At 39.2% G+C, this 24991-nt stretch overlaps 1 protein-coding gene across 1 annotated transcript in view; it reads right to left on the bottom strand.

The window, feature by feature from the left end:
- ARSB (arylsulfatase B) overlaps positions 1-24991 on the bottom strand; it is a 151271-nt gene that overhangs the window by 66058 nt on the left and 60222 nt on the right. Inside the window, exon 5 of the mRNA XM_077759839.1 lies at positions 17925-18168. Coding sequence (XP_077615965.1) covers positions 17925-18168 — 244 coding nt within the window. The remainder of the gene's footprint in view (positions 1-17924; positions 18169-24991) is intronic.

Genomic DNA, 24991 nt, shown 5'->3' with positions numbered 1-24991 from the left:
GTGGATATCGACTATTTGTACAGCTTCTTTGGAGTAATGTCTATTCAGATACCTTGCCCATTTTTAAATTGGATTGTCTTTTTATAATTTATGATTGGGATGGATATATTCTGGATACAAGTCCCTTATCAGATACATGGTTTGTTAATGCTAACTCCAATTCTCTGGGGTGTCTTTTTGCTTTCTTGATAGTATCAGTTGCAGAACAAAAGTGTAAAATTTTGATGTGGCCCATCCAACTTATCTATTTTTCCTTTTGTTGCTTTTGGTGTTTTATCGATAAAACCACTGCTTAATCCAGGGTCACAGAGATTTACTTCTACATTTTATTCTGAGAGTGTTATAGTTTTAGCTCTTACATTTAGGTCTCTGATCCATTTTAAGTTAATTTTTGTGTATGCTGTGAGGTAGTGATCCAATTTCATTCTTTCTCATGTGGATATCCAGTTATCCCAGGAGCATTTATTGAACAGATTATTCTTTCCCAAGTGAACTATCTTGATATCCTTGTCACAAATGCAGCTGATTTTAACACACAGCTCAAGATGAGAATCAATAATCTTGAGCCTTGTTATTTAAGTTAACACATTTGATTATATGTTCTATCTTCTTGATTTTCTTCAAAAGAGCAAAAGATGGGTGACTAGCTTCTAGGACATCTATGTAACAAGCCCATGTATAATGATAATGATAATGGCCTCCCCATGAAAAGAAGTCCTAGGTCCTCAGAAAGTATCTTAAGAAATCCATTGATAACTCCCTACAGTCAGTCCCTTTAATATGCCCCTGTATAGGGATAGAAGTATCTTGAACACAACTGTTTTTTGCATAAGATACACTTCCTCAGAGATGTGTATACCATAATGAGATTGGAAAAAAAGTGTTTTGTATGTCCATGACACAGTTTACAGCGAAATCAACTATGTGATCACCACAGTCTTAAACATAAATAGTGGCTTCATCAAACTCATAACTGCTTACAGGACTGATTAGTGTTATATTACAACACATGTTATCTCTATCTTCTATACGTATCTATGCATTTATAGGTAATGCTACAAATATTGTAGTACTTCATGATTAGTTTGTACATTATGCCGTTCAAAAGTTTTATCTCCATACAATAAAAGTACTAGAAAGTGGACACTGTCAATTGCTTCAGTGATCTGTGGTCCCCCTCCAGTTCTGAAGGTCTCACTCTCTGATATGCAGTCCTGCATTGCCTTTAAGGGCATAGCCTTTCAGGNCGGAGTGTGGATAAAAGAACTGTGGATACAGAACTATTTTGAGAATTCAGTGAAGCAGCCTATATAAAGCACAAACGTATAAAGCTTGAGATACAATATGTGCTGAATAAGCTGGTAGCATCAAAACAAGAACACCTTTTATTGCAAAATGGGATACTGACTCTGCAGACATGGGAAGAATATAACCACAGATACAAGACTATAACCTGAGACACAGATATAAGAATAATATGAAGACACAATGGAACATTTATATTCCCATCCATTCTTCTTGCTGGTAAGAATTCCCCTTATGATATACACTGGTGTAGCTATAACTCCAATTTCTAAGACATGTTACCATATTCTCTCCCATGTGTTGCAAAAAAGTATCAGTGGCAAAGATACCTAAGTCACATAGTCTACTTATTATGAACTGCATATAAAAAAATATATTATTATCTACTATCTAGGGATTTTCCCTATTTTTCAGATTAAAGATAAGGTATAGTATGCTATACAAGGAACACTATCTTCATCAGATTGTTGATTCCATTTGCAAAATGTAAATCTCTAAAATAATGACTGATGATGTTTGTGGGAAGTGATTTTTCTTTTTTTTTCTTAAACAGTTTATTGTCAAGTTGGTTTCCATATAACACCCAGTGCCCATCCCAACAAGCGCCCTCCTCCATGCCCATCACCCCCCTTTCCCTCTCCGCCACCCCCAACAGCCCTCAGTTTGTTCTCAGCATTCAAGGGAAATGATTTTTCAATAATCACACAAATTCATTCAGTGGCCTCATTTTACTATGGCCAGGTAATGGGTGTTTTTACTATGGGAAATGTTTGGGCTCCAGACTGATTAGGACAAAGCAGAGCTCTCTAATTAGCTTCTTAAGATAGGCACCTAAGGGCTGTTCAAAGATCCTTACCGTGCAATGCTCACTACCCATCCCAGCTTACATTAATTATTATGGCAGTAAGTAGACAAAGAATTATGTAGAGAAAAAGAACTGTAGCATGTTGTTCACGTTGACAGCTTAATGACAGAGACCTACCTTTAAACCTGTGAAATGGGCATGTTTCATCCATGTCTCTAACAACCAAACTGGAGTTATGTTGTGGTTTGTTTGAGCCAGGCTAGTGTGAATAATAGCAGCTCGTATTCTAGTATTAATTGAGCATTTTTTATGTGCCACATACCACTCTAAATGCTTTACATGTATTATTGTATTTAATCCTTGACACTAGGACACAGATACAACCTTGGCACAGAGAGACTAAGTGATTTGCAAGATCGTGTGGTTGAACAGGTGATAGAATTGGGTTTGAAACTCGGGCAAATTAACTCACGAATTTCCAACTTCTCACCACTATGCTAAATTGTCTCCTTACTAAGATGGAGGTGTGGCCTCACTATCTCCTTGAATGTCTTACCCTTTCATTCATTCAGCTTATTTTCAAGGCTCTATTACCAAATATCTCCATTTACTTTAAATGCCTCTATTAACAAAAAAGATAATCATTTCCTCTACCCTCTTCTCTTAAAAACTTACATAATATGGTATACAGTTAACTGTCTTTGATGATGTTTTAGTATTCAATTTTAATTTACCTCAAATGTCATATTCTCTGGATTGGCTTTAAAAATAACAGGACACTGATTGGTGACTAGTTTCCAATATGCTATAAATATTTTCTAAAAGTCTACAGTTTCAGACACTGAGATCACAGCACTGTCCATTTATAAATAGAGTTTCCAGTTTTTGACTTTCATTTTCCAACTAGTTGAAGGGTGGGGCAGTAAAACATTTCCCATAAATAAATGAAATGCTATTAAATTCCATACTCATTTTGCCACTAGCTGCTGACCATCTGTCATAAAGAGCCACACCCTGAAAAGTAATATCAAATATTTAGAAATAGAAACAGGCATGATGATATTTTCAGAAATGAAATTTAAAAAAAAGTTATTGATTAAAAAATTCAAGAAACACCCACAGGGTAACATCCATCCTATTACTTCCTTGTAAGTATCATCATCATCGTCACCATCTTCATCTCAGCACAGAGCTGTGACCGTGTTCCAGGCACTGTGCTAGGTGTTTTATACATATTCTTTCACTAAAGGCGCACATGAGTGCCTGTGAGGTAGGTACTCCTAATGTTACACTGTACACATGAAGGAACTTACGGATAAATTACTTGCCCAAAGTCACACAAATAACAAATGGAGGAGATAAGATCTGAATCGCATCTAACCACAAAGATCACATTTTTTACCCGTTATAAACAACGTGAGGGTTAGGGGTGCTGACCCCTGTGCAGTCAAAACTCAATGTACAACTCCTGACTGCCTCAAAACTTAATTACTAACAGCCTACTGTTGACTTGAACCCTGGTTGCCAATAACATAAGTGGTTGGTTAACACACATCTTACATGTTATATGTATTATATACTATGTTTTTATAATCAAGTAAACTAGAAAAAAGAAAATATATTTGCTGTCCTGCACTGTATTCATATTTAAAAATCCGTGTATAAGTGGACCCATGTGGTTCAAATCTGTGCTGTTCAAGGGTCAACTGTACCAGTGAAATTCCTAGAGGGACGTCTTTTCCTTGTTATGTGGGTCCAGGCGATACCGGGTTTGCATAAATCCCATGCCCCTTGAAAAGCCATTTTAACATGCATACATAACCATGAATAAAGAATTTAGGCATGGGAATTATAAGATTTTGACCAAATTTCGTGAGGAAATATGTAACTTACATTCATTTGATATAGAGTTATACATGGAGAGATTGTTTTCATGTATTTTTTTATTAAGAAATCTTATTAAATGTTTAAAGTAGGCTGCTTTAAGAAAAAAGTAATATTACTAAGAATAACTGCATCAGTCCCCTAAATATCATCTTTTCCTATTCACTACTGAAAAATAATCAGTAGGACTTCTGGGTTAGTCTCAGGGCAAACCAGCAGGGCCTAATATGCCTGTCTTCCAATTTCCATGATAATACCCATGAAGAATTATAAAAAGATGAAAACTGGCAAGAGCGCTGGAAACTAAAGACCAGATGCCAAAGTCTCCAGGGGATTTTCACTAATGCCAGTGCCGAAGACACGAACAACACATTCCTGAGTTCTACCGGAAGAACCAAAACCTGGTCCCAAAGAAAAAAGAAAAAGATGGATTTGCTTTGTCTGCCTGTAGCTATGGGACTCAGAGATCACACTCCAGATAAAATGGGCAATGAATTCCCATTAGCTGTCTTCAGAACTAGCCCATCACATTTTTTCCTCCCTCACTCCCAGTTATTACCTCTCCCCATGTCCACCCAGGGGGCAAACACTAGACTCCATGAGAGGAAACAGAAGAAACTAGACATAATATGTAGCATCCTTGTATGCGAAACCACCTGGCCAAAAAAAAAAAAATCTGAACCAAGCCTCAGAACGCTACATCCTATGGACTTAGAGCAGATGCTCTTTTATTAAAAAGTTTGGTAAAGTAGAGAATCAAAGAATAATACATCATTCTTTAAATATTTTGCTTTAACATAAAAACACGTATATATTCCCTTGGGAGTCTTTGAATGCAGAGCTACTGGACAGAAGTCCCTAATGTCTTCATGTCATCAATCATCTTATAATATGGTTGCACATTTATATTTATATGCTTCTTCTAGAGTTTCTAGGGCTGTTTTTCTTAAACTGGAGCAAGAGCCTAAGAACACGTGAGTTTCTAGATTTCTAGAATAATGGTGGGCATCTAAATTTTAATCTCCCCACATGTTCTCCTTAGAAACCATACTGACAAGGAAAGAAAGTAAAATCACTCAATGCCTAAGCCCACAACATCAGCAGGAGATAGGACATGTTTAAATCCTGAGTGACTGTGAGGAAATAACCATCTGAGACCTGAGGAGTCAGTACCAGTGTCAACTCGAGTAGAGTCAGGCTGGGATCACGCAGAAGAAGGTGAGGGAACATAAGAGGGAAAGAACTCACATTGCACTTGGTAATATAAAACCAGAAATAGAGGGCCCTGCCCTGCATGAAAAAGATTGAGATACAGGTCTGATACTGAGTGGAACAGAGGACAGGTTACTGAAGATTCAAAAGGAAGGGCTTGGATAGTGTGCAGGACAAGAGCGCAATCTCAGGCAGGCACCAATTCTGACAGGAGCAGATGAAGAACGGGTGTCTTTTGGAAGATGGATGGTAAAGGGAAAGAAGAAAGAGGCAAAAGATCAGAGTCCTACTGAAACAACCTAGTATCGTAGAATCACAAGAAGGTGGACCAGAAAGACAAGGTAATATTTATTTTTAAAGGTGCACTTCTTGGGGCACCTGGGTGGTTCAGTCGGTTAAATATCTGACTCTTGGTTTCAGGTCAGGTCATGATCTCATGGTTCGAGTCCAGCATCAGCCTTCCTACTGACAAGTGCAGAGCCTGCTTGGGATTTTCTCTCTCCCTCTCTCTCTGTGCCTCCCACAAATAAATAAATAAACTTAAAAAAAGTGCACTTTACTGTAGCAATAAAACTATTCTTGAACTAAGAAATAATTGAAACTATCGAAACCCCATTCACACAGACTGTCTACTTCTGCAGGTCCAGGAAAAGCTGACCTATGCACACGTGAACAACAAAAAGAACCCAGCATCTAAACCTAGTTAATATGGAAGTTTAAAAAATAGGAGATGAAAATTAAAAACTTCAGACAGATGAAAACATTCTCCCCATTATGGCAAAGAAAGGAAGGACGGAAGGACGGAAGGACGGAAGGAAGGAAGGAAGAAAGAAAGAAAGAAAGAAAGCAAGAAAGAAAGAAAAAGCAAGGAAGGAAGGAAGGAAGGAAGGAAGGAAAACCAAACCACAAAGCAGAAGAAAACTGTTACATGATACTTCAACATAAATTAAATAGAATTAAATCACCAACTGCCAATATAAAAAAAATACCATGAGTCAAAAAATTTAAAACTCCGACACCAAACTAAGGGAAGAGACTAAAAGAAAAGACAAAGTCTCATAAATGAAGGGACAGTATTATAACTGAAAGTATGTGAAGGCATGTAAAGAGTAATAATGAAAAGAAAGAAGATAATTTGGGATAAAGAAAAGGGGTCAGAGAGAAACATAGACAAAAGATATGTAAATAAGGTTCAATAATATCTATAATTGGAGTCCCTGAAGAGGAAACATAAAACAGAGAAATATTTAAAACTGTAATTCACAGGTCTCTGAAATGGAAGGTCTGAATGTACAGACTGAAAGAACTCGCTGTATACCTAAGAAAATTGATCCAGCACAGTCACTTTTGAGACAGAACTAATAAATGTCTTAGACTTTAAATCATAATAATAGTAATAATTAAAATCTTCTGAGCCTCTAGGCAAAAGGACCAAGTCACTTGAAAAGGAAAGAAAATCAGGTTGACATTAAGCTTACCAACAGCAACATAAAAAAAACAAAGAATGGGAGACATTTTCAAGACACTCAAGGAAAGAAAGTATGAAACAAGGCTTTCCTATCAGTTGAACTGTTTTTCAACTGTCAAGGTCATAGAAAATGCTTTAATGAATATGCAAGAATTCAAAGAATCCTAAGAAATCTATTTAAGAATTAATTCCTCCAACTAAGAGATGATTGAGAACATTTTAGAAATGGACAAGTGGTTAGCAGCAAATATATTATTCTAAAATAAAACTGTGAATAAGGACAGAAGAACAGTATTACATATATTACATGCTCTAAGTAGGTAGAAATAATACAAGAATAAAACTGGAAGAAAGGGTAAAATACAAGAGATGGAAGTTCAATATGCTGGTTAATTTCCTCATAGGTAATAAGCAGAAGTCAAAGATGCCATTTAAAGCCAACAAACTAAGAAGTAGAACCTAAGTAAAAGATGAGGACTAAGAGAATTACATACAGATCCTCCTTGACTTATAATGGGAATATGTCCCAATAAATCCATTTTAAGTTGAAAACAGAATAAGCTGAAAATGCAGTTAATACACCCAACCTAAGGAACATCACAGCTTAGCCTACCTTAAATCTGCTCAGAACACTCACATTCACTTACAATAGGGCAAATCAGCCAACACAAGCCTAGTTTACAATAAAGTGTTAAATACATCATGTAATTTATTTTTTTAAATTTTTAATGTTTTATTTATTTCTGAGAGAGAGAGAGAGACAGTGTGAGCAGGGGAGGGTCAGAGAGAGAGGGAGACAGAGAATCTGAAGCAGGCTCTAGGCTCTGAGCTAGCCGTCAGTACAGAGCCCAATGCGGGGCCTGAAGCCATGAACCGTGAGATCATGACCTGAGCCGAAGTCGGACACTTAACCGACTGAGCCACCCAGGCGCCCCTACATCATGTAATTTAATAAATACTGTACTGCAAGTGAAAAACAAAATGGCTGTCAACATATCAGTTGTTTATACTCTCGAGATTGCGTGGCTGGCTGGGAGCTTGACCAGGACCATAAGAGAGCATCAAACCGCATATCACTAGCCAGAGAAAAGATCAAAAGTTAAAATTTGAAGTATGGTTTCTTTTTTTTTTTTTTAACATTTATTTATTTTTGACACAGAGATACAGAGCGGGGGCAGGGAAGGGGCAGAGAGAGAAGGGGCCAGACACAGAATCCGAAGCAGGCTCCAGGCTCTGAGCTGTCAGCACAGAGCCCGACACTGGGCTGGAACTCACAAACCACGAAATCATGGCCTGAGCCGAAGTCAGACACTCAACCGATTGAGTCATCCAGGCTCCCCTGAAGTATGGTTTCTACTGAATGTGTACCATTTTTGCACCATCATAAAATCAAAAATTTATAAACCAGGGACTGTCTGTAAAAATATTAGAATAATGGTGAACTCTAGAATAAAATATAATTCATTCTAAATATTAAAATAACTGAAAAACTGAAGGTCAAAGATATGAGTAAATATAACATAAAACAATATGATGAAGCTAGGAATGAAATACCAGTCAGAGCAATATATATAAACTCATCTACTAAAATAAAATATTTTCTGATTGGAACATCAAGAAAAACCTAACAACTACAGAATACACATTCTTTTCAAGTTCACAAGGCACAGATACCACAAAAGATCATATGGAGCCAAGCTCAACTCAGGAATAAAAATATGTCCTCTGATCATAAGAGAATTAAGCTAAAAACTAGTAACTAGAGAAAATATAACATGTTTGTAAATTAAGCAACACAGATTTAGAGAGTTAGGTCAAGGAAGAAATCATTTGCACCATCCCCACTGTTATATTTACCATGAATTGACATAAATTCTGTCTTGTCAGATACCAGGATGGCAATCTCAGTCTTCTTTTTGTTTGCAGGTAAACCTTTGCTGTAATGGTACTCACCAGCAGAGAAGAGAGCAATGTCTATAGAATCTTGAGGAGAAGAGATTTGGCAAGAATAATGAAATTATTATCTATGCTTGAAGGTGACAGGTATTCTTTCATATGCAAAGATTTATGTACCTCTACTGAGAATTACTTTAAAATATTAAGCAACCAATCAAAAGAGTAATTAAAATTTGGAACTGACGAATGGCAAACTTATATAATAAACGGAATGTTGGTAACATTAAAGATAATTAAATGTACAGATCAGCATATATAATTTCTCTATATGTGATTACAAAGTTGAAGTCAGAAAAAAAAACTTTTTGAAAAGAGTTGTAAGATTCATAATATTATGTTTCAGAAAGCTGGGTCTATGATCCCAGACTGAATTAACAAGCCCTTGAAAGTAGAAAATAAGCAAGAAAATCTTGATCAAAAAAGTAAAGGCACAAAAAATTTTCTTTGAGTATTTCTGCTTAGCCAAGATGGAGTAGGCTGCAGTGTAGACTTGACCTCCNTTGAAAGTAGAAAATAAGCAAGAAAATCTTGATCAAAAAAGTAAAGGCACAAAAAATTTTCTTTGAGTATTTCTGCTTCTAGCCAAGATGGAGTAGGCTGCAGTGTAGACTTGACCTCTTACCTAAAACAACCTAAAGAACTCTAGACAGAATATATGAAACAACAGTTTTCAAAATACGCAATACCATGGAAAGGACAGTGATTTCTGAGGGGTAGAAAACAAAGGAGGTGAGTCTGATCATTAACCTAGCTCACTACCTTGAGAGAGTTTCCAGGCTCTGGTGCAGAGAAGGGGAGGTAATAGCCCAACAGACTCTCTGGATTGAGAAGGTAGAACTGAGGGTCTAGGGAGACCAAGGGACCTAACATACATAAGACACAGGACCAGAGGAGAGAAAGCTGCACAGAAAGAGGTTTGCACAGGGTCCCATAAAGTACTTAGCTGAGCACTGATCAGATGTATGGGAGAGAACTATGCCATCTGAAAGAACCATCAGAAAGGATAAAAGGGGACAGTGCCTAGCACTCACACAGAGTTGGAAATAGCACCTGCTCCCTCCAGCCAGATTCACAGGGCACTGCGTAGATTACTGGGGAGGTTCTGACTCAGTCATGGAGAATAATTGGCCCCAGAGTGAGCACAGGTCTGGACCTGCCTAATAAATTATAGAGCAATACTCAGAAGGGTCAAACTGTTTCTAAGTAACTACATCTCAGAACGAAGTGAGAAGATTTCTAATAATATCTAGCACCTAACAAGGTAAAATGCACAATATCTGGCATCAAATCCAAGATTAAAAGTTATGGAAACATAGTAAAGAGCATAATCATTTAGTCACAACCAATCGAGAACTAACACAGATGTTGGAATTAGCAGAAGTTATTAAAAGCTATTTTAACTGTATTCTTTATGTTCATAAAGTTGACTAGAGACATGGAGGATATACAAAAGACCCAAATGGACTTCTAGAAGTAAAAACCTACAAAGGGTGAGATGAAAAATATGCTGAATAGAATTAATGGAAATTAGACATTGAGAAAAAAATAATAAACTTGCACATATAGCAATAAAATCTATCCAAAATGAAATACAGAGGAAAAATAAGGTTAAAAAAAATTTTTTTTTAATGTTTTTATTTATTTCTGAGAGAGAGACAGCACGACCAGGGGAGGGTCAGAAAGAGAGGGAGACACAGAATCCAAGGACAGGCTCCAGGCACTGAGCTAGCTGTCAGCACAGAGCCCAACATGGGGCTCGAACCCACAAACCGCGAGATCATGACCTGAGCCGAAGTCGGATGCTTAACCAACTGAGCCACCCAGGCGCCTCAAAATAAGTTTTAAAAAAAATGAAAAAAGCATCAGTAAGCTAAGGGCAACTTTAAGTATCCAGGTAAGAAGACTGTATACTTCATTCTTTTCCCAAATTAATTTTTGGGTTTAATCTCATTCAATCTAATTTATAAAAGGTTTTTATAAATTTAACAAAATACTTCTAGAGCTCAGAAAAAAAATGTAAAACAGTGAGACTAGTCAAGAAAATTTTGCAAAAGAATAGAATGGAGAGGTGGATAACTATTTCTACCAGGTATTTAAATTTTTTTAATGTTTTATTTATTTCTGAGAGAGTGAGAGAGGCAGCATGAGCAAGGGAGGGTCAGAGAGAGGGGGAGACACAGAATCTGAAGGAGGCTCCAGGCCCTGAGCTGTCAGCACAGAGCCTGACGCGGGGCCTGAACCCACGAACTGTGTGATCATGACCTGTGCCAAAGCCGGAGGCTTAACCGACTTAGCCACCCAGGCGCCCTCTGCCAGGTATTTAAACATACTTTAAAACATATATTTACAAGAGATTACACATTACAACACAGAGATGCTAACATGAGGACAGCTAAGTGAGTGGACTAAAACAGATGAACCAAGACAGATCAGAGTACTAATAAGAACTTAAAACATAATTAAAGTGATTCTATAAATCAATGAAAATGAAAATANCATGACCTAAGCGAAAGTCGGACGCTTAACCGACTAAGCCACCCAGGCGCCCCTGAAAATAGTATTTAATAATAATAACAATGCAGATATTATTCAATAATAATTATGAATAATCAGTCTGGGTGGTCTTGGTAATACTTGGAATAAAGCATCATTTTAAACCAGAGTTTCTTAATCTGTGGCTCATTGACCATTGGCCTTCATGGTAACTGTGAAAGTGGGGTGTAGAGTGACTTTTCCTTTCAACTTTCCTCTTGAAATTGAAGCCATAGGGGAGAAGTTTTAAGTTTTTAAATTATTGAGTTTTCAAGATATTTTACATCATCAGATAATATTTGATTGTCACTCGTGTCATGTTCTAACATCCAGAAGAGTTTCCCACTGATGAGAAAGAAAAAACATTCCTACCATTATGACTAGGGGTTCTGCTTTTGTTTATATATGTGTAATAAAATGTAAAATAAGTTTAAAAAGGAAGAAAAAACACATATTGATCCTTCAAAATGTCTTAAAATAACCTATAGGCTGCCTACCAACTTGAAAAGCAGAAAAACCGTACAGATGGAGAAAGAACTTGGAGAAGCCATGTCCCTAGAAATGGTAACATGCTCTGTGGTTTGGAACGAAGAAAAATTGAAGCAATTGAAGGAGCTCCTACTGCAAATAATGTCACTCACCCCAGAACTGCCATTTCTTCATAAATGTTAATATTTTGAAGCAGGTCTGAGAGGAACTGATAACTCCCCAGCTAGTGAGGCCTCTGATGCGCTCAGCATAGCCACCTCTCTTACTGGGATTCCTTGTTCATGAGACCCTCTTGAAATTTCCAAAAACTACCATCATCTTGAAAATGGTATTCCAAGTAAATATCTGACTAGGAGAAAGTTCCAGAACCCTGGGCACAGACTAAGCATCCCTGACCTTTGGCTGTCCATTTGTTTTTGCTGCTTTGGATAAGAAGCTCCAGATGCCACTGTCACTGGATGCTTTCTCCACCAGCAGTCACGGGTGCCGAATGTTGCGCCACTGATACCAAATGATGGCTTGCCTAATGCTATGAGAAGCATCGACTTCAAGGCCAGAGTAGCTGAATCATTTGTTAGGATCTTTCATCAAGGAATAGGAGCAGAATGAGAATAGTTCTTCACTTACTGAAAAGAAATTGGCTGGATTTCCAGAGGAATGTTTTGAAACGCTTGATTAAACTTGGGCAAGAAATCTTCCTTTTAAAAAAAAAATTCTTTTTTTTTTTTCAGATAAGACAGGAAAGCCCTCTCAGTCACGGGTTAGCATATTGGACAATATTTTTGGCCATATCTCCTGGCTAAAGCCCTGCAGTCAATATTATGTATGCTGCTCGACAATGAAGTGCCCCTGTTCTATAGGAGGTGGGTTACTAGAAGTTCAGTATTCTTCTAACACCAAAGAGAGACTTCCCTCAATCTGGAGTTAAGGGTGCCCAAACTTTTTCCAATTTCTTGGCAGGCAGAAGCAAACATGTGCCAAACTTTTAAAGATTATTCATGATCAATATAATCTTAAAATTGAAATGTGGATTTATAATCCAAAATTTGGCAATATGGATGAACATCAAAGTCTTCGACTTTGCCAAAGATAACAGCCTCAGTGAGTTGGGGACAGAGGAAATTATTCCTCCTGAACTCAACTATTTCTCAACTCAAGACTACCCTCATTTGGCAGAGTGTACTATAGAGTTTTGACTCCATTTGCTATGGTGTGCTTTTGCAAGCCAGGATTTACAACACTTTTGCCACCAAAACAAAATAAAATTCAAAATGGACTGGATGTCAAGCATGACACATACATCATCATATAAAAACCACTCAAACATTCTCCTACTTCTATAAGTCAAGCCTCAACAGTTTTCACACTGAAATTAGTGATAGGCTGAATTGAAGCTGAAGTTTTGCTTTGCTCAGAAATTTTCGTTCTATTTCCTTTTCATCATAAAGCAGGTATTAATTTTTGCATTAAAAATTAATGAGAGATCAGGGCAACTGGGTGGCTCAGTTGGTTGACCATCCAACTCAGGTCATGATCTCACAGTTCGTGAGTTCAAGCCCTGCCTTGGGCTCGCTGCTGTCAATGCAGAGCCCACTTTGGATCCTCTGTCTCCATCTCCGCCCCTCCCTTAATCATTCTCTAACTCTCTCAAAAATAAGCAAAACATTAAAAAATTTATAAGAGAGACACAGGTTTGTAAAGAATGTTTCTCAAATATTTTTCTATGTGTAATCACATAAGTAAGAATGTATAATCAGTGTCTAATAGTATAAAAATTAATACCTTCCAAATTTTTGTGCATATGTTTAGGTACTTTTTTCCTGTAAATTCACAGCTCTCAGAGTCTCAAAGAGGTCTATGAATCAAAAACTTGGATAAAAACTCAGTCCTCTGGTTTGGATATAACATAATACACCCAATAATCTCGCAACGGTTCAAGAATTATATGGAAGAAGATCAAAGCACCACACTTAAGGAAAAATGTATTGCACATTTCAAGTTGAAAAAAAGCCTCTGAGCAAAAAAGCAAATGAAAAACTGATTTCAGCAAGAAAACACAAACTTTAGTAAATGTAAAAAGTCACAAACATTTCCAAAACAGGAAATACAAACAGAATATAAAACATTTAAAAATTAATTTATTTAATAAGAAAAGAAATTCAAGTTAAAATGAAATAAATTTATCTATGATATTAACAAAGAGGTTTTCTTAAGTTGTATAAGGAAAAGTTGTGAAGGACGTGAGAATTCTCATACACCAGTGGAATAAAAGTACACTGGTACTTTGTTGGAAAGCAATGTTATAATGTCTATCAAATGCTTTCACAATGGTCAGTCCCTTATACCTGGAATCTAAAAAAAAAAGAGGGTGAGTGAACTCTTAGAAACAGAGTAGAAAGGTGGTTGCCAGAGACTGGAGGGTAGGGGAACAATGGGTACAAACTCCAGCTATAAGACGAGTAAGTTCTATGGATCTGATGTACAGTATGCTGACTACAGTTAATAATACTGTATTGTGTGGTACCTGAGTGGCTCAGTCAGTTAAGCATCTGACTTCAGCTCAGGTCATGATCTCAGGTTTGTGAGTTTGAGCCCCACGTCGGGCTCTCTGCTGTCTGCTGCCGAGTCCATTTCGAATCCTCTGTCCCCCTCTCTCTCTGCCCTATCCCTGCTCGTGTTCTCTCTCTCCCTCCCTCTTTCAGAAGTAGTAAATAATAAGATAGTGTATTGTATATTTGAAAGTTATTAAGAGAGAAGATCTTTTTTTTTTTACAAATAGTTTATTGTCAAATTAGTTTCCACATAACACCCAGTGCTCATCCCCACAAGTGCCCTCCTCCATGCCCATCCCTCCTCCCCCCCACATCTATCAGTCCTCAGTTTTTGTCAGCATTCAAGAGTCTCTCATGGTTTGCCTCTCTCCCTTTCCCCCACCATTTCCCCCCTTCTTCTCCCCCTTGGTCCTCTGTTAAGTTCCTCCTAATCCTCCTATACGTGCACACATATGATATTTGTCCTTCTCTGCCTGACTTATTTCGCTCAGCATAACACCCTCAAGGTCCATCCATGTTGCTACACATGGCCAGATTTCATTGTTTCTCATTGCCATGTAGTATTCCATGGTATAGATAAACCACATCTTCTTGATCCATTCATCTGTTGATGGACACTTAGGCTCTTTCCATGTTTTAGCTATTGTGGAGAGTGCTGCTATGAACATTGGGGTACATGTGCTCCTATGCATCAGCATTTCTGTATCCCTTGGGTAAATTCCTAGCAGTGCTATTGCTGGGTCATAGGGGAGTTCTATTGTTAGTTTCCTGAGGAACCTCCACACTGTTTTCCAGAGGGGCTGTACCAGTTTACATTCCCACCAACAGTGTAGGAGGGTGCCCGTTTCTCCACATCCTCGCCAGCATCTAGAGTTCTCTGATTTGCTCATTTTAGCCACTCTGACTGGCGTGAGGTGGTATCTCAGTGTGGTTTTGATTTGTATTTCCCTGATGAGGAGGGATGCTGAGCATCGTTTCATGTGTCTGTTGGCCATCTGGATGTCCTAAGAGAGAAGATCTTAAATGTTCTCCCCACACACACACAAATAGTAATTATGGGAGGTGGTGAATGTGTTAACTAACCTGATTGAGGTAATCACTTCCCAGTATATATGTGTATCAAATGATCGTGATGTACACCTTAATTTCACACAATGCTTTATGTCAATAATACCTCGATAAAGCTGGAAAAAGGAAATTAAACTATATCATTTTTCCTTATGAATTTACCAGCCCTAAGTCAGTCACAGAAAAGAAAGGTATCAGACAACACTTAACTGGACCACAGAACCCAAACCACCCAGAGTGTTCCTTGATCACTCATCTCTGATTGCTACTTATGGCCTTGAAGGTGAATGATGAAATATATAGACATTTTAACAAATCAACCTCCAGATTTAATTTAATATCTATTTTCTTCACTATCCGAAATTAGGCAGACTTCAAGGTTTGTGTTCAATGCAAGAAAAAAATTTAAATGTATGCAATAAAACTGAGTGACATTCAAAAATAAATAAAATAGTCATTCTCTAGTTTAATAATCTAATTTCAAATAATTTCTATCCAATGGGAAAAATCCAAAATACAGAGATTTTATGAATAAATTGTTTGTTCTAGCATTATTAATAAAAAATAAAAATTAATCTGTATTAAAGGAATGGTTAAGTTGATATATCAAGATATATGATAGAATATGCAGTCAGGGTGCTTAGGTGGCTTAGCTGGTTAAGCATCTGACTCTTGATTTGGGCTCAGGTCATGATCTCATGGTTGGTGGTTTTGAGCCCCACATCAGGCTCTGTTCTGACAGCTTGGAACCTGCTTAGGAATCTCCCTCCCTCTCTCTCTGCCCCTCCCCTCCTGCGAACTCTCTCTCTCGCAAAATAAATAAATAAGCTTAAAAAAAGAATAATGCAGCCATTGAAATAATGTTTGCAATGAGTTTCTTGGATGACATGATCAAAACTGATGATGTGTTAAGTGAGGAAAAAAGGTAGTAAAAAACACTAAGAAAAAACATTTTAAGGAAATATGACACATGTTTATGGTAGCTGTTTCCAGGTAAGATTTGGGTAATTCTTTTTATTGTCTGTATTTTGCAAATTATCTACAATGAGTATATATTACTCACACTCAGGGAAATTAAATAAAAATAGATTAACTGCAGAACACATGTGTACATATCAAGTTTAGATCATGGATAAGAGACATAAATATTTTAAAGAGAAAGAAAAATGTCATCTTATATGAACGAGCAAATAATGAGTATAAACTTTCAAAACAGCTAATGAGAGAGAAAGCTCTGTTGTTTACTTCTTGGCTTAGCTGTTAGATGATGTGGATATGGCTGAGTTCTGTTTAATGGGAAATCATAGGGGCGCCTGGGTGGCTCAGTTGGTTAAGCATCCGACTCTTGATTCTGGCTCAGGTCATAATCTCATGGTTTGAGATTTGCAGAAATAAGAAACAGTAAAAGAACACCTATGCCTTTTACCCAAATTATCTTATTGTTAATATTTGACTAGACATGTACTCTTTCTGTGTATCTTGAAATAAGTATTGAAATACATACATTTTTTTTCTAAACCATTTGAGGGTACGTAAACATGTTATCGTGACCCTTTACTCCTGCTTCACTGTAGATGTCCTAAGTATAGAAACTCTACTAGTTTTGAGATGGGGCATCTCAAAGTGGGATGAAGAAGGAGAGGATGAGGAGGTTGTCTCCTTCTGGTCACCAGGGATCAATCATCCACTTTTTCTCCCTCTGTAACACCAAAGAGTCATTAAAAACTATTGCACTAGACAAATGCCATTCCATTAGTAAAAACAATACCTCCAATATATATACACGTAATTGTAATTTGAATATATGTACTATTCTATTATGTACCTTATAAAGCCTATTCATACACAAGGATAAGATAAAATTAAATACAAATACAAGTTGATAGTTTTCTTTCAGCACCCTTGAAGGTGTATACCTCCTTACCTTGGGCACCATTTTTCTATACTGTGGTGGTAAACAGAAGGACTGCCACCACTTCCAAAGCCGAGTCCTGGTTGTGCTCCCCAGATTGTAGCTCCCTTAAAGTTGCCAGCTCTCCTTATCACAGCACACTGTTTTGTTACCGTCATAGTGTTTATTGCAACTAGAAGTCATCTGGCTTATTTTGGGGTTTACTTGTTTATTTCCTGCTCCTCCCCACCCTTCCCCACTAGAATATAAGCTCCATGAGAGCCAGGGTCTTGCCTCTTGTTCACTCCTAATTCCTCTACCCCTAAAACAGGGCTTGGCTCATAATGGGAGCTCAGTAGATACTTCTGCACAGGTGCTCCCTGGCTCACATTCCAGCTCTCCCCTCCCCTCCCCCAGGCTTGGTTCTCTACTCTTCCAGCAAACAGGATATGTCCCCTGAGGAAGCAACAATACCCTCTCCTACATCTCCAAGAAGCTTCTCTGATTAAAACACCCCTGTATAAGGTGTGCGGCTGAGGACAAATTTCCTCTTCAAGTAAAACACAGGGCCACGGTCTCAAATTCAGAACATAAAAGATATATATAATTACAGTATTTCTAAAGACACTTCTATTTTTTTAATCATTTGTTTGTAAACCGAACTATCATTTTTCTCACAAAAGCTATCATTCTCACTCAATCTTGTCAGGCTGTTCTTGCAGTTTCTGCCCTAGGAGGGAAAAAAGGAAGAGGTACATGTACCTGATGGTTTTCCACACATCGAAGCCATCCAGAGGCTTGGTGCCTTTTGTGCTTCCCCTGGCCAGCTTCACAAGAGTCGGCAACCAGTCAGAAATGTGGATGAGCTCCCGGTTCTTCACACCCTTCTGTTTCAACAAGGGGCTTGCCACAAAGCCCACTCCTCGAATTCCTCCTTCCCACAGGCTCCATTTTCTTCCTCGAAGGGGCCAGTTATTGCCCCCTGCCAATGTCTGTCCTCCATTATCTGAAATATAGTTAGGTCTTTGCGTGAGGACAATGCTAGACACATTTAAGAAGAGAAGACTTTTTTTTTTTTAATTTTGAGAGAGACAGAGACAGAGCATGAGTGGGGGAGGGGCAGAGAGAGGGGGAGACACAAAATCTGAAGCAGGCTCCAGGCTCTGAGCTGTCAGTTCAAAGGCTAGAACTCACAGACCATGAGATCATGACCTGAGACGAAGTCAGACACCCAACCGACTGAGCCACCCAGGCGCCCAAAGAACAGAAGACTTCTATGTTGCTTTTAAATGGTGCTTAAGAAGTAAAAAAGAGTCTCTCATGGTTTTCCCCTTCTTCTCCCCCATGGTCCTTCGTTAAGTTCCTCCTAATCCTCCTAAACATGCAAACATGTGGTATTTGTCCTTCTCTGCCTAACTTATTTTGCTCAGCATAACACCCTCAAGTTCCATCCATGTTGCTACAATTGGCCAGATTTCATTCTTTCTCATTGCCATGGAGTATTCCATTGTATCAATAAACCACATCTTCTTGATCCATTCATCAGTTGTTGGACACTTAGGTTCTTTCCATGTTTTGGCTATTGTTGAGAGTGCAAACCATGAGAGACTCTTGAATGCCGAGAACAAATTGAGGGCAGATGGGGTAGGGGAAGGGGAAAGGGGGATGATGGGTATGCAGGAGGGCCCTTGTGGGGATGAGCACTGGGTGTTATATGGAAACCAACTTAACAATAAACTATTATAAAAAAAAAAAAAAAGACCTGAATGTGAGACAGGAAACCATAAAAAAAAAAAGTAAAAAAGACACCTCCTCCTTTCTTCCTCTAATACCAACCACCCTTTTCCTACCTGACACTCCCTCCATAACCAGAGGGCAGTGTGGCACAACTCTGACATGAGACCTTCAAATCCCCTAGGATAAGGTGACTGAAAAACAAGGAAGTCCCCTGAGGATATCTGCTTGCAACAGAGCCCTATACTCATAATCAATGATGAGGCTGCAAATGCCTGCAGGCAATTTTGTGTCACATAGGAGAAAGAATCCAGGTAAGCTGAGCCCCTACTGGTACATGGAAAGAAAGGGCACCTGGGTGGCTCAGTTCATTTAGTGTCTGACTCTTGATTTCAGCTCAGGTCATGATCCTAGGGTTGTGGGATTGAGTCCCACATCGAGCTCCTTGCTGAGCATGGAGCCTACTTAAGATTGTCTCTCCCTCTGCTCACCTCCCCCACTCACTCTCCCTCTCTCTAAAATAAAATAAAATAAAATTTAAAAAAGAAACCTCTGAGTGAAATTTCACTTACTGAGTTAAAACTCCTGCTGAGTGGGGTCAGCAAACCTTTTCAGCTTACTCACCTGGAAAAACTTTCTAACATTTACACTGGTAACTGAATTAAACTTCTACCCCTGTGGTTTGAACTCTCTTTTTAAGAGTGAAAGGTGACGATTTCTCCAGTGGGCTACACATATCTGTAAACAGAGCAGTTGGGTGGAAGAAATAGTTGCAAGAAAAGTTCCTCCCTTCTCGACAGGATGACAAGATAAAGCTTCAGCACACACCGTGCCAGGGAAGAGAAGGGTACTCTTCCAAGACAACTGAAGCTGAAGCCAAGGGAGAAGTTACAAGAGCAAATGAAATTAAGTTCTTTTAGCTGCAGCTCAGTTAGAAATTAAGTTGGACTGCAGGGGGAAAGAGTGACTATTTCTTATACGCTGAGGTTATAGAATCATCAGTCTCTCCGAAAGTATCCATTCACACAGGTGACTCTACTGACTTGAAATAACCCTTATTTGCATACATATTATACTTCAATTAAATCTTTTTTAAAAAAACCACTATTATCCAACTGAGCCACACGAGGGCAGTATGACAGACCTGCTCTGTGGACAGTTAAATGTAAAAATCTAACACAGAAATCAAGATCAAAGCCACAGGAAACACACGGAAGAAAAAATAACTAACATTTGTTAAGCACCTACTATGCTCCAGGCACCACTTTAATTTTACATTCTCTCTCAAAGAATCTGAAGTCTGATGGGCCTGGAATCAAAGCCTGAAGCTAACCACTCACTGGCTATGTGACTCAGGGCAATATGCACTTCGGTTTCTCTATATTTAATGTGGACCTAATGATTCCTCCCTCATGTATTGTGATGAAAATGAAACGACACCACTTACGATCACTGCTTAGCTGAGAATCTGGCACAACCGAAGTGTTCAATAAATGGTAGGTAAAGTAATTTATATAACAACTCAGTCTAGTATTATCCATTTTGTTGTTAAAAAAAAAAGAAGGAGTTTGACAAGTCCAAATAGCTAATAAGTGGTAAAGCTAGGCTTCAGGCAAGATCTGTGTGACTCCCCAGGTGCCTTCTGCTCTCAGAGCACCACGTTCCTGACATGTTTTATCGCTACAGGCCACATAAAGTATCACTTCCCTAGGAGAACCAGAAGCACAGTAAATCTCAGCAAAGTGTATTCTCTTTCTTTGGATAGATCAGAAGGTGATGATGTTTCAAGGTGCTGATAATTCCCTTTAGAGGAACTTTTGTTGCTGGTGAGTAAGAAATTCAAGGCCCTACTGCTAAGGATGCTTCTGCTTGTCCTTAACATGCTCGGTCCCCTAGATCTTCTTCTCTGTGCTTTGTAAAGGGAGGAAGAAGAGTCTGGAGCTAGATTACATGAAGATAACAATTCTTCAACACATGGGTGGGTCCCGATCAGTCTTATCATTTGCTATCACAGACTTAAAAGAACCTTTCCTAAAACCTTACATCTCTTCGTGACAAAAAGTCAAGGCCCAAACAGTCACCCAAGCCAGTTTATTAAATACAATTTCCATTTTCCATGAGGAAACCTGTATATTCACAACAAGAGGTCACCATCATTTGACAGAAGTAATTCCTCCATACTCCTTATACCTCACAGAGTATGTCACCCAAAACCAACTATTCAAAACTTAAAAGGAGGTGCTGTTGATGTTATATAAAAATACACTGGAAAGAAAACATTTACACTCTGTGCCCGTGAGGTCAAGAATGGCTGAGCCATCGCTATTATTTCTCTCTGTTGTCTAGACTGCTCTAAATGATACTGGCTCAGTGCTTGTAGCAGATGCCTGCTGTCTCCATTTTAAATAGATACATTCCTTTGAGATATTATATAATGTCTCTTTCAGTTCCACACACTTGTTAGTGCTCAATACAAGAATGCTGGAGGATGATGGTGGAGGAAATGCACATGGGGGGAGGGAGAGGGGCTGGGGCTGCAATCTGACTCTAGGAGCAGGTATAGCTCAAAAAGGAAATTGGGGCTATAAAAGAAAATTTGGCCACTGTGGCTACCGTGGGAGCTGGAAGGTGTTTCTATGTCTTAGTAAGGGAGGGTGCTGATGCAGTGAGTAGGACGGCTTTTGCCACTGCTCACTGGGCCGTTCTTCCCATTAGCAAGGGTAAGTGATTCTGTCATCTGTTATCAGTCACGTTTTCAAGGGCACGCTAGAGAGAAAGCACTGTCAACTGGCACACTGCAATTTCTCTCAGATGCCCCTGTCACAGAGCCAACAGCACAACTGGCAGCATAAAGAGGGTGATTTGGCTTTGCCAGGGGTCTGCGTCTCCGCAGGTGGCACCTGCCTGATGGCTGCCACTTACCGCCTGAAGGGTAGAATCCACAGTTAGGCTCTTCAGAAATAGGGTGCTGCGCATCTGTTCTAGCACAGTCTCCTGGATATTTCAAGAAGTTGGACATAAAAATCACAGGCTCAGTCGGTTAAGTGTCCACCTCTTGGTATCAGCTCAGGCCATGATCTTGTGGTCATGAGATCAAGCCCCTTGTCGGGCTCCACACTGAGGGTGGACACTGCTTGGAATTCTCTCTCTCCCTCTCTCTCTGTCCCTCTCCTGCTCACACGTGCTCCCTCTCTCAAAATAAATGAATAAACTTAAAAAAAAATAATCACAGTTGCAGCAAGAATACAATAAGCTTATCTGAAATAAGATTTCTGATAATGCACAGTTAAATCTGACAAATTAAAATCTAAAAAGACAATGAAGGCATCACCATTTATTTTCTTTTTCTTTTTCTTTTCTTTTTGAGACAGAAAGAGAGAGACAGACAGTGAGTAAGGGAGGAGGCAGAAACAGAGTGTGAGCAGAGAGAGAGGGAGACACAGAATCTGAAGCAGGCCCCAGGCTCAGAGCTGTGAGCACAGAGCCTGATGTGGGGCTCGAACCCATAAGCCATGAGAGATCATGACCTGAGCCAAAGTTGGATGCTTAACTGACTGAGCCACCCAGGCACCGCCCCCACTCCTCCATCACCATTTCAAACACGTTTCTTTTCACTTTCTATCCCAATCTGCTTTGGGGCAGAAGTTAACTTTTGTTCTCGCTAAGAATTTTCAAGAGAAAATTTTGTTTCATTTCCTGACTGACTTAGGAAAAATCTTCCAAATCAATATAAGATGACTCCAACTAGTAAAGGAAGCTCTGAAATTTTTTTGCAAGGAAAAAGCTTTTCCGCAAATGTTTTTGGCAGAGGGGAAACTTAATTATAAACACTTTGCTGTCTAGAAAAGACATGTCAAAATAAAACAAATGTTGTCATATACAGATGGTATATCTCACTTTGTTATTCCTTACTGAACAAAAATAACTGTCAAAAGGTCATGGAAAAACATCAGTTAGCCAAAGATCTGATCCAAAGCATGAAGTATATGACCGTGAAGCCTCATCTGTACTCAGCTGATAAAAGTTAAGATGGAAACATGACAGCAGCCGTAGTTTTTAGGACGACTCCCCAGCAGTGTAATGCTGTGGCTGGGCCATGGAAGGTTGCCCTGAATATCAGTGTATTTCCATCTCACTGCTCCCCTACCTGGACTCACCCAAGACATCCTCCTCCCTGTGAAAAAGCAAGTAAGGCTCTAACAGCCTTGCACCAGGGCCTGGACTTTCCTCTGAACAGGGCCAACAACATAAGTGTGACAGATGAGTAGACAACATGTCTTCAGATAAAGGGCTAGTATCCAAAATCTATAAGGAACTCACCAAACTCCACACCCGGAAAACAATCCAGTGAAGAAATGGGCAGAAGACATGAACAGACACTTCTCCAAAGAGGACATCCAGATGGCCAACAGACACATGAAACGATGCTCAGTGTCCCTCATCAGGGAAATACAAATCAAAACCACACTGAGATACTACCTCATGCCAGTCAGAGTGGCTAAAATGAACAAATCAGGAGACTCTAGATGCTGGCAAGGAAGTGGAGAAACGGGCACCCTCCTACACTGTCGGTGGGCACGTAAGCTGGTACAACCCCTCTGGAAAACAGTGAGGAGGTTCCTTGAAAAATTAACAATAGAACTCCCCTATAACTCAGAAGTAGCACTGCTAGGAATTTACCCAAGGGATACAGGAGTGCTGATGCATAGGGGCACATGTACCCCAATGTTACAGAAGCACTTTCAACAATAGCCAAATCATGGAAAGAGCTTAAGTGTCCATCAACAAACGAATGGATCAAGAAGATGTGGTTTATCTATACAATGGAATACTCTATGGCAATGAGAAAGAATGAAATCTGGCCATTTATAGCAATGTGGATGGAACTCGAGGGTGTTATGCTGAGTGAAATAAGTCAGGCAGAGAAGGACAGATACTGTATGTTTTCACTTATAAGTGGAACAGGAGAAACTTAACAGAGGACCATGGGGGAGGAGAAGGGGAAAAATAGTTGGGGAGAGGGAGGGAGGCAAACCATGAGAGAGTCTTGAATACCGAGAACAAACTGAGGGTTGATGGGGGTGGGGGAGAGGGGAAGGGGGGTGATGGGCATGGAGGAGGGCACTTGTTGGAATGAGCACTGGGTGTTATATGGAAACCAACTTGACAGTAAACTATGAAAGAAAAAAATTTTAAATTAAAAAACCCAAATATCAAGAAATACCAAGACACCTCCTTCTCAGAAAAAGAGGACTGCTTGCTGATGGTTGATTCTTCTAGACTAGTTTTTTCAAAAAATTTTTAACTGAAATGCAAATTGGAGGGTTAATGTAGGTCTTGGAAGTCATCTAGAGGTTCAAGGACACTCAATCTTCTATGAAAAGACTTTGGGGAAAATACCTATCTGACACTCAACTTACAATCTAATGTTCTTCTCTTTTCCTCTTGTTCTACATTCAATTTCTCTTTTCTTTATGTTTTTTATTTAATTTTTCAGAGAGAGAGAGAAAGCAGAGGGGAGGGGAAGGACAGAGGATCTGAAGCAGGCTCTGTGCTGACAGGCTGACAGCAGCAAGCCCACTGTGGAGCTCACCAACCGCGAGATCATGACCTGAGATGAAGTCGGACACTCAACCAACTGAGCCCCCCAGGCACGTCTGTACATTCAATTTCTGACTGAATGCGCATTCCCTTCCGCTAAGGCTATCTTTCACATGGATTTCAAATCCATCCGCCCTCGTCTACTGCAGAGCCTCAGATCTGGCACTCATCCCACCTGGACTGGGGGGTAATTTACGGATTGCTTCACTTTGCTATCAGAGGCATCACTGTGAAGTCCCAAACCAATCAAGCCATGTTCATGTTTAAAGATCTCTAACTGGTCTCTAATCAGCGAAAAGTTCAAACTTCAGCCCATATATAGAATCCTTTGCATCCGGCCCTAATCTGTTTACTGGGCATCAACTCCTGCCCTTCCCATAAAAAGTGTCCTGCGCTGGGGTGCATGGCTGGCTCAGTCAGTGGAGCATGTGGTTCTTGACCTCTGGGTTGTAGGTTCAAGTCCCACGATGGTATAGAGATTATTTAAAAATAAA

The sequence above is a fragment of the Crocuta crocuta genome, unplaced genomic scaffold (genome assembly GCF_008692635.1).
Source record: "Crocuta crocuta isolate KB4526 unplaced genomic scaffold, BGI_CrCroc_1.0 scaffold162, whole genome shotgun sequence".
In the NCBI taxonomy this organism is placed as follows: Eukaryota; Metazoa; Chordata; class Mammalia; order Carnivora; family Hyaenidae; genus Crocuta; species Crocuta crocuta.
The sequence above is the reverse complement of the archived record's forward strand: the minus strand, read 5'-3'. Positions and strand labels throughout refer to the sequence as shown.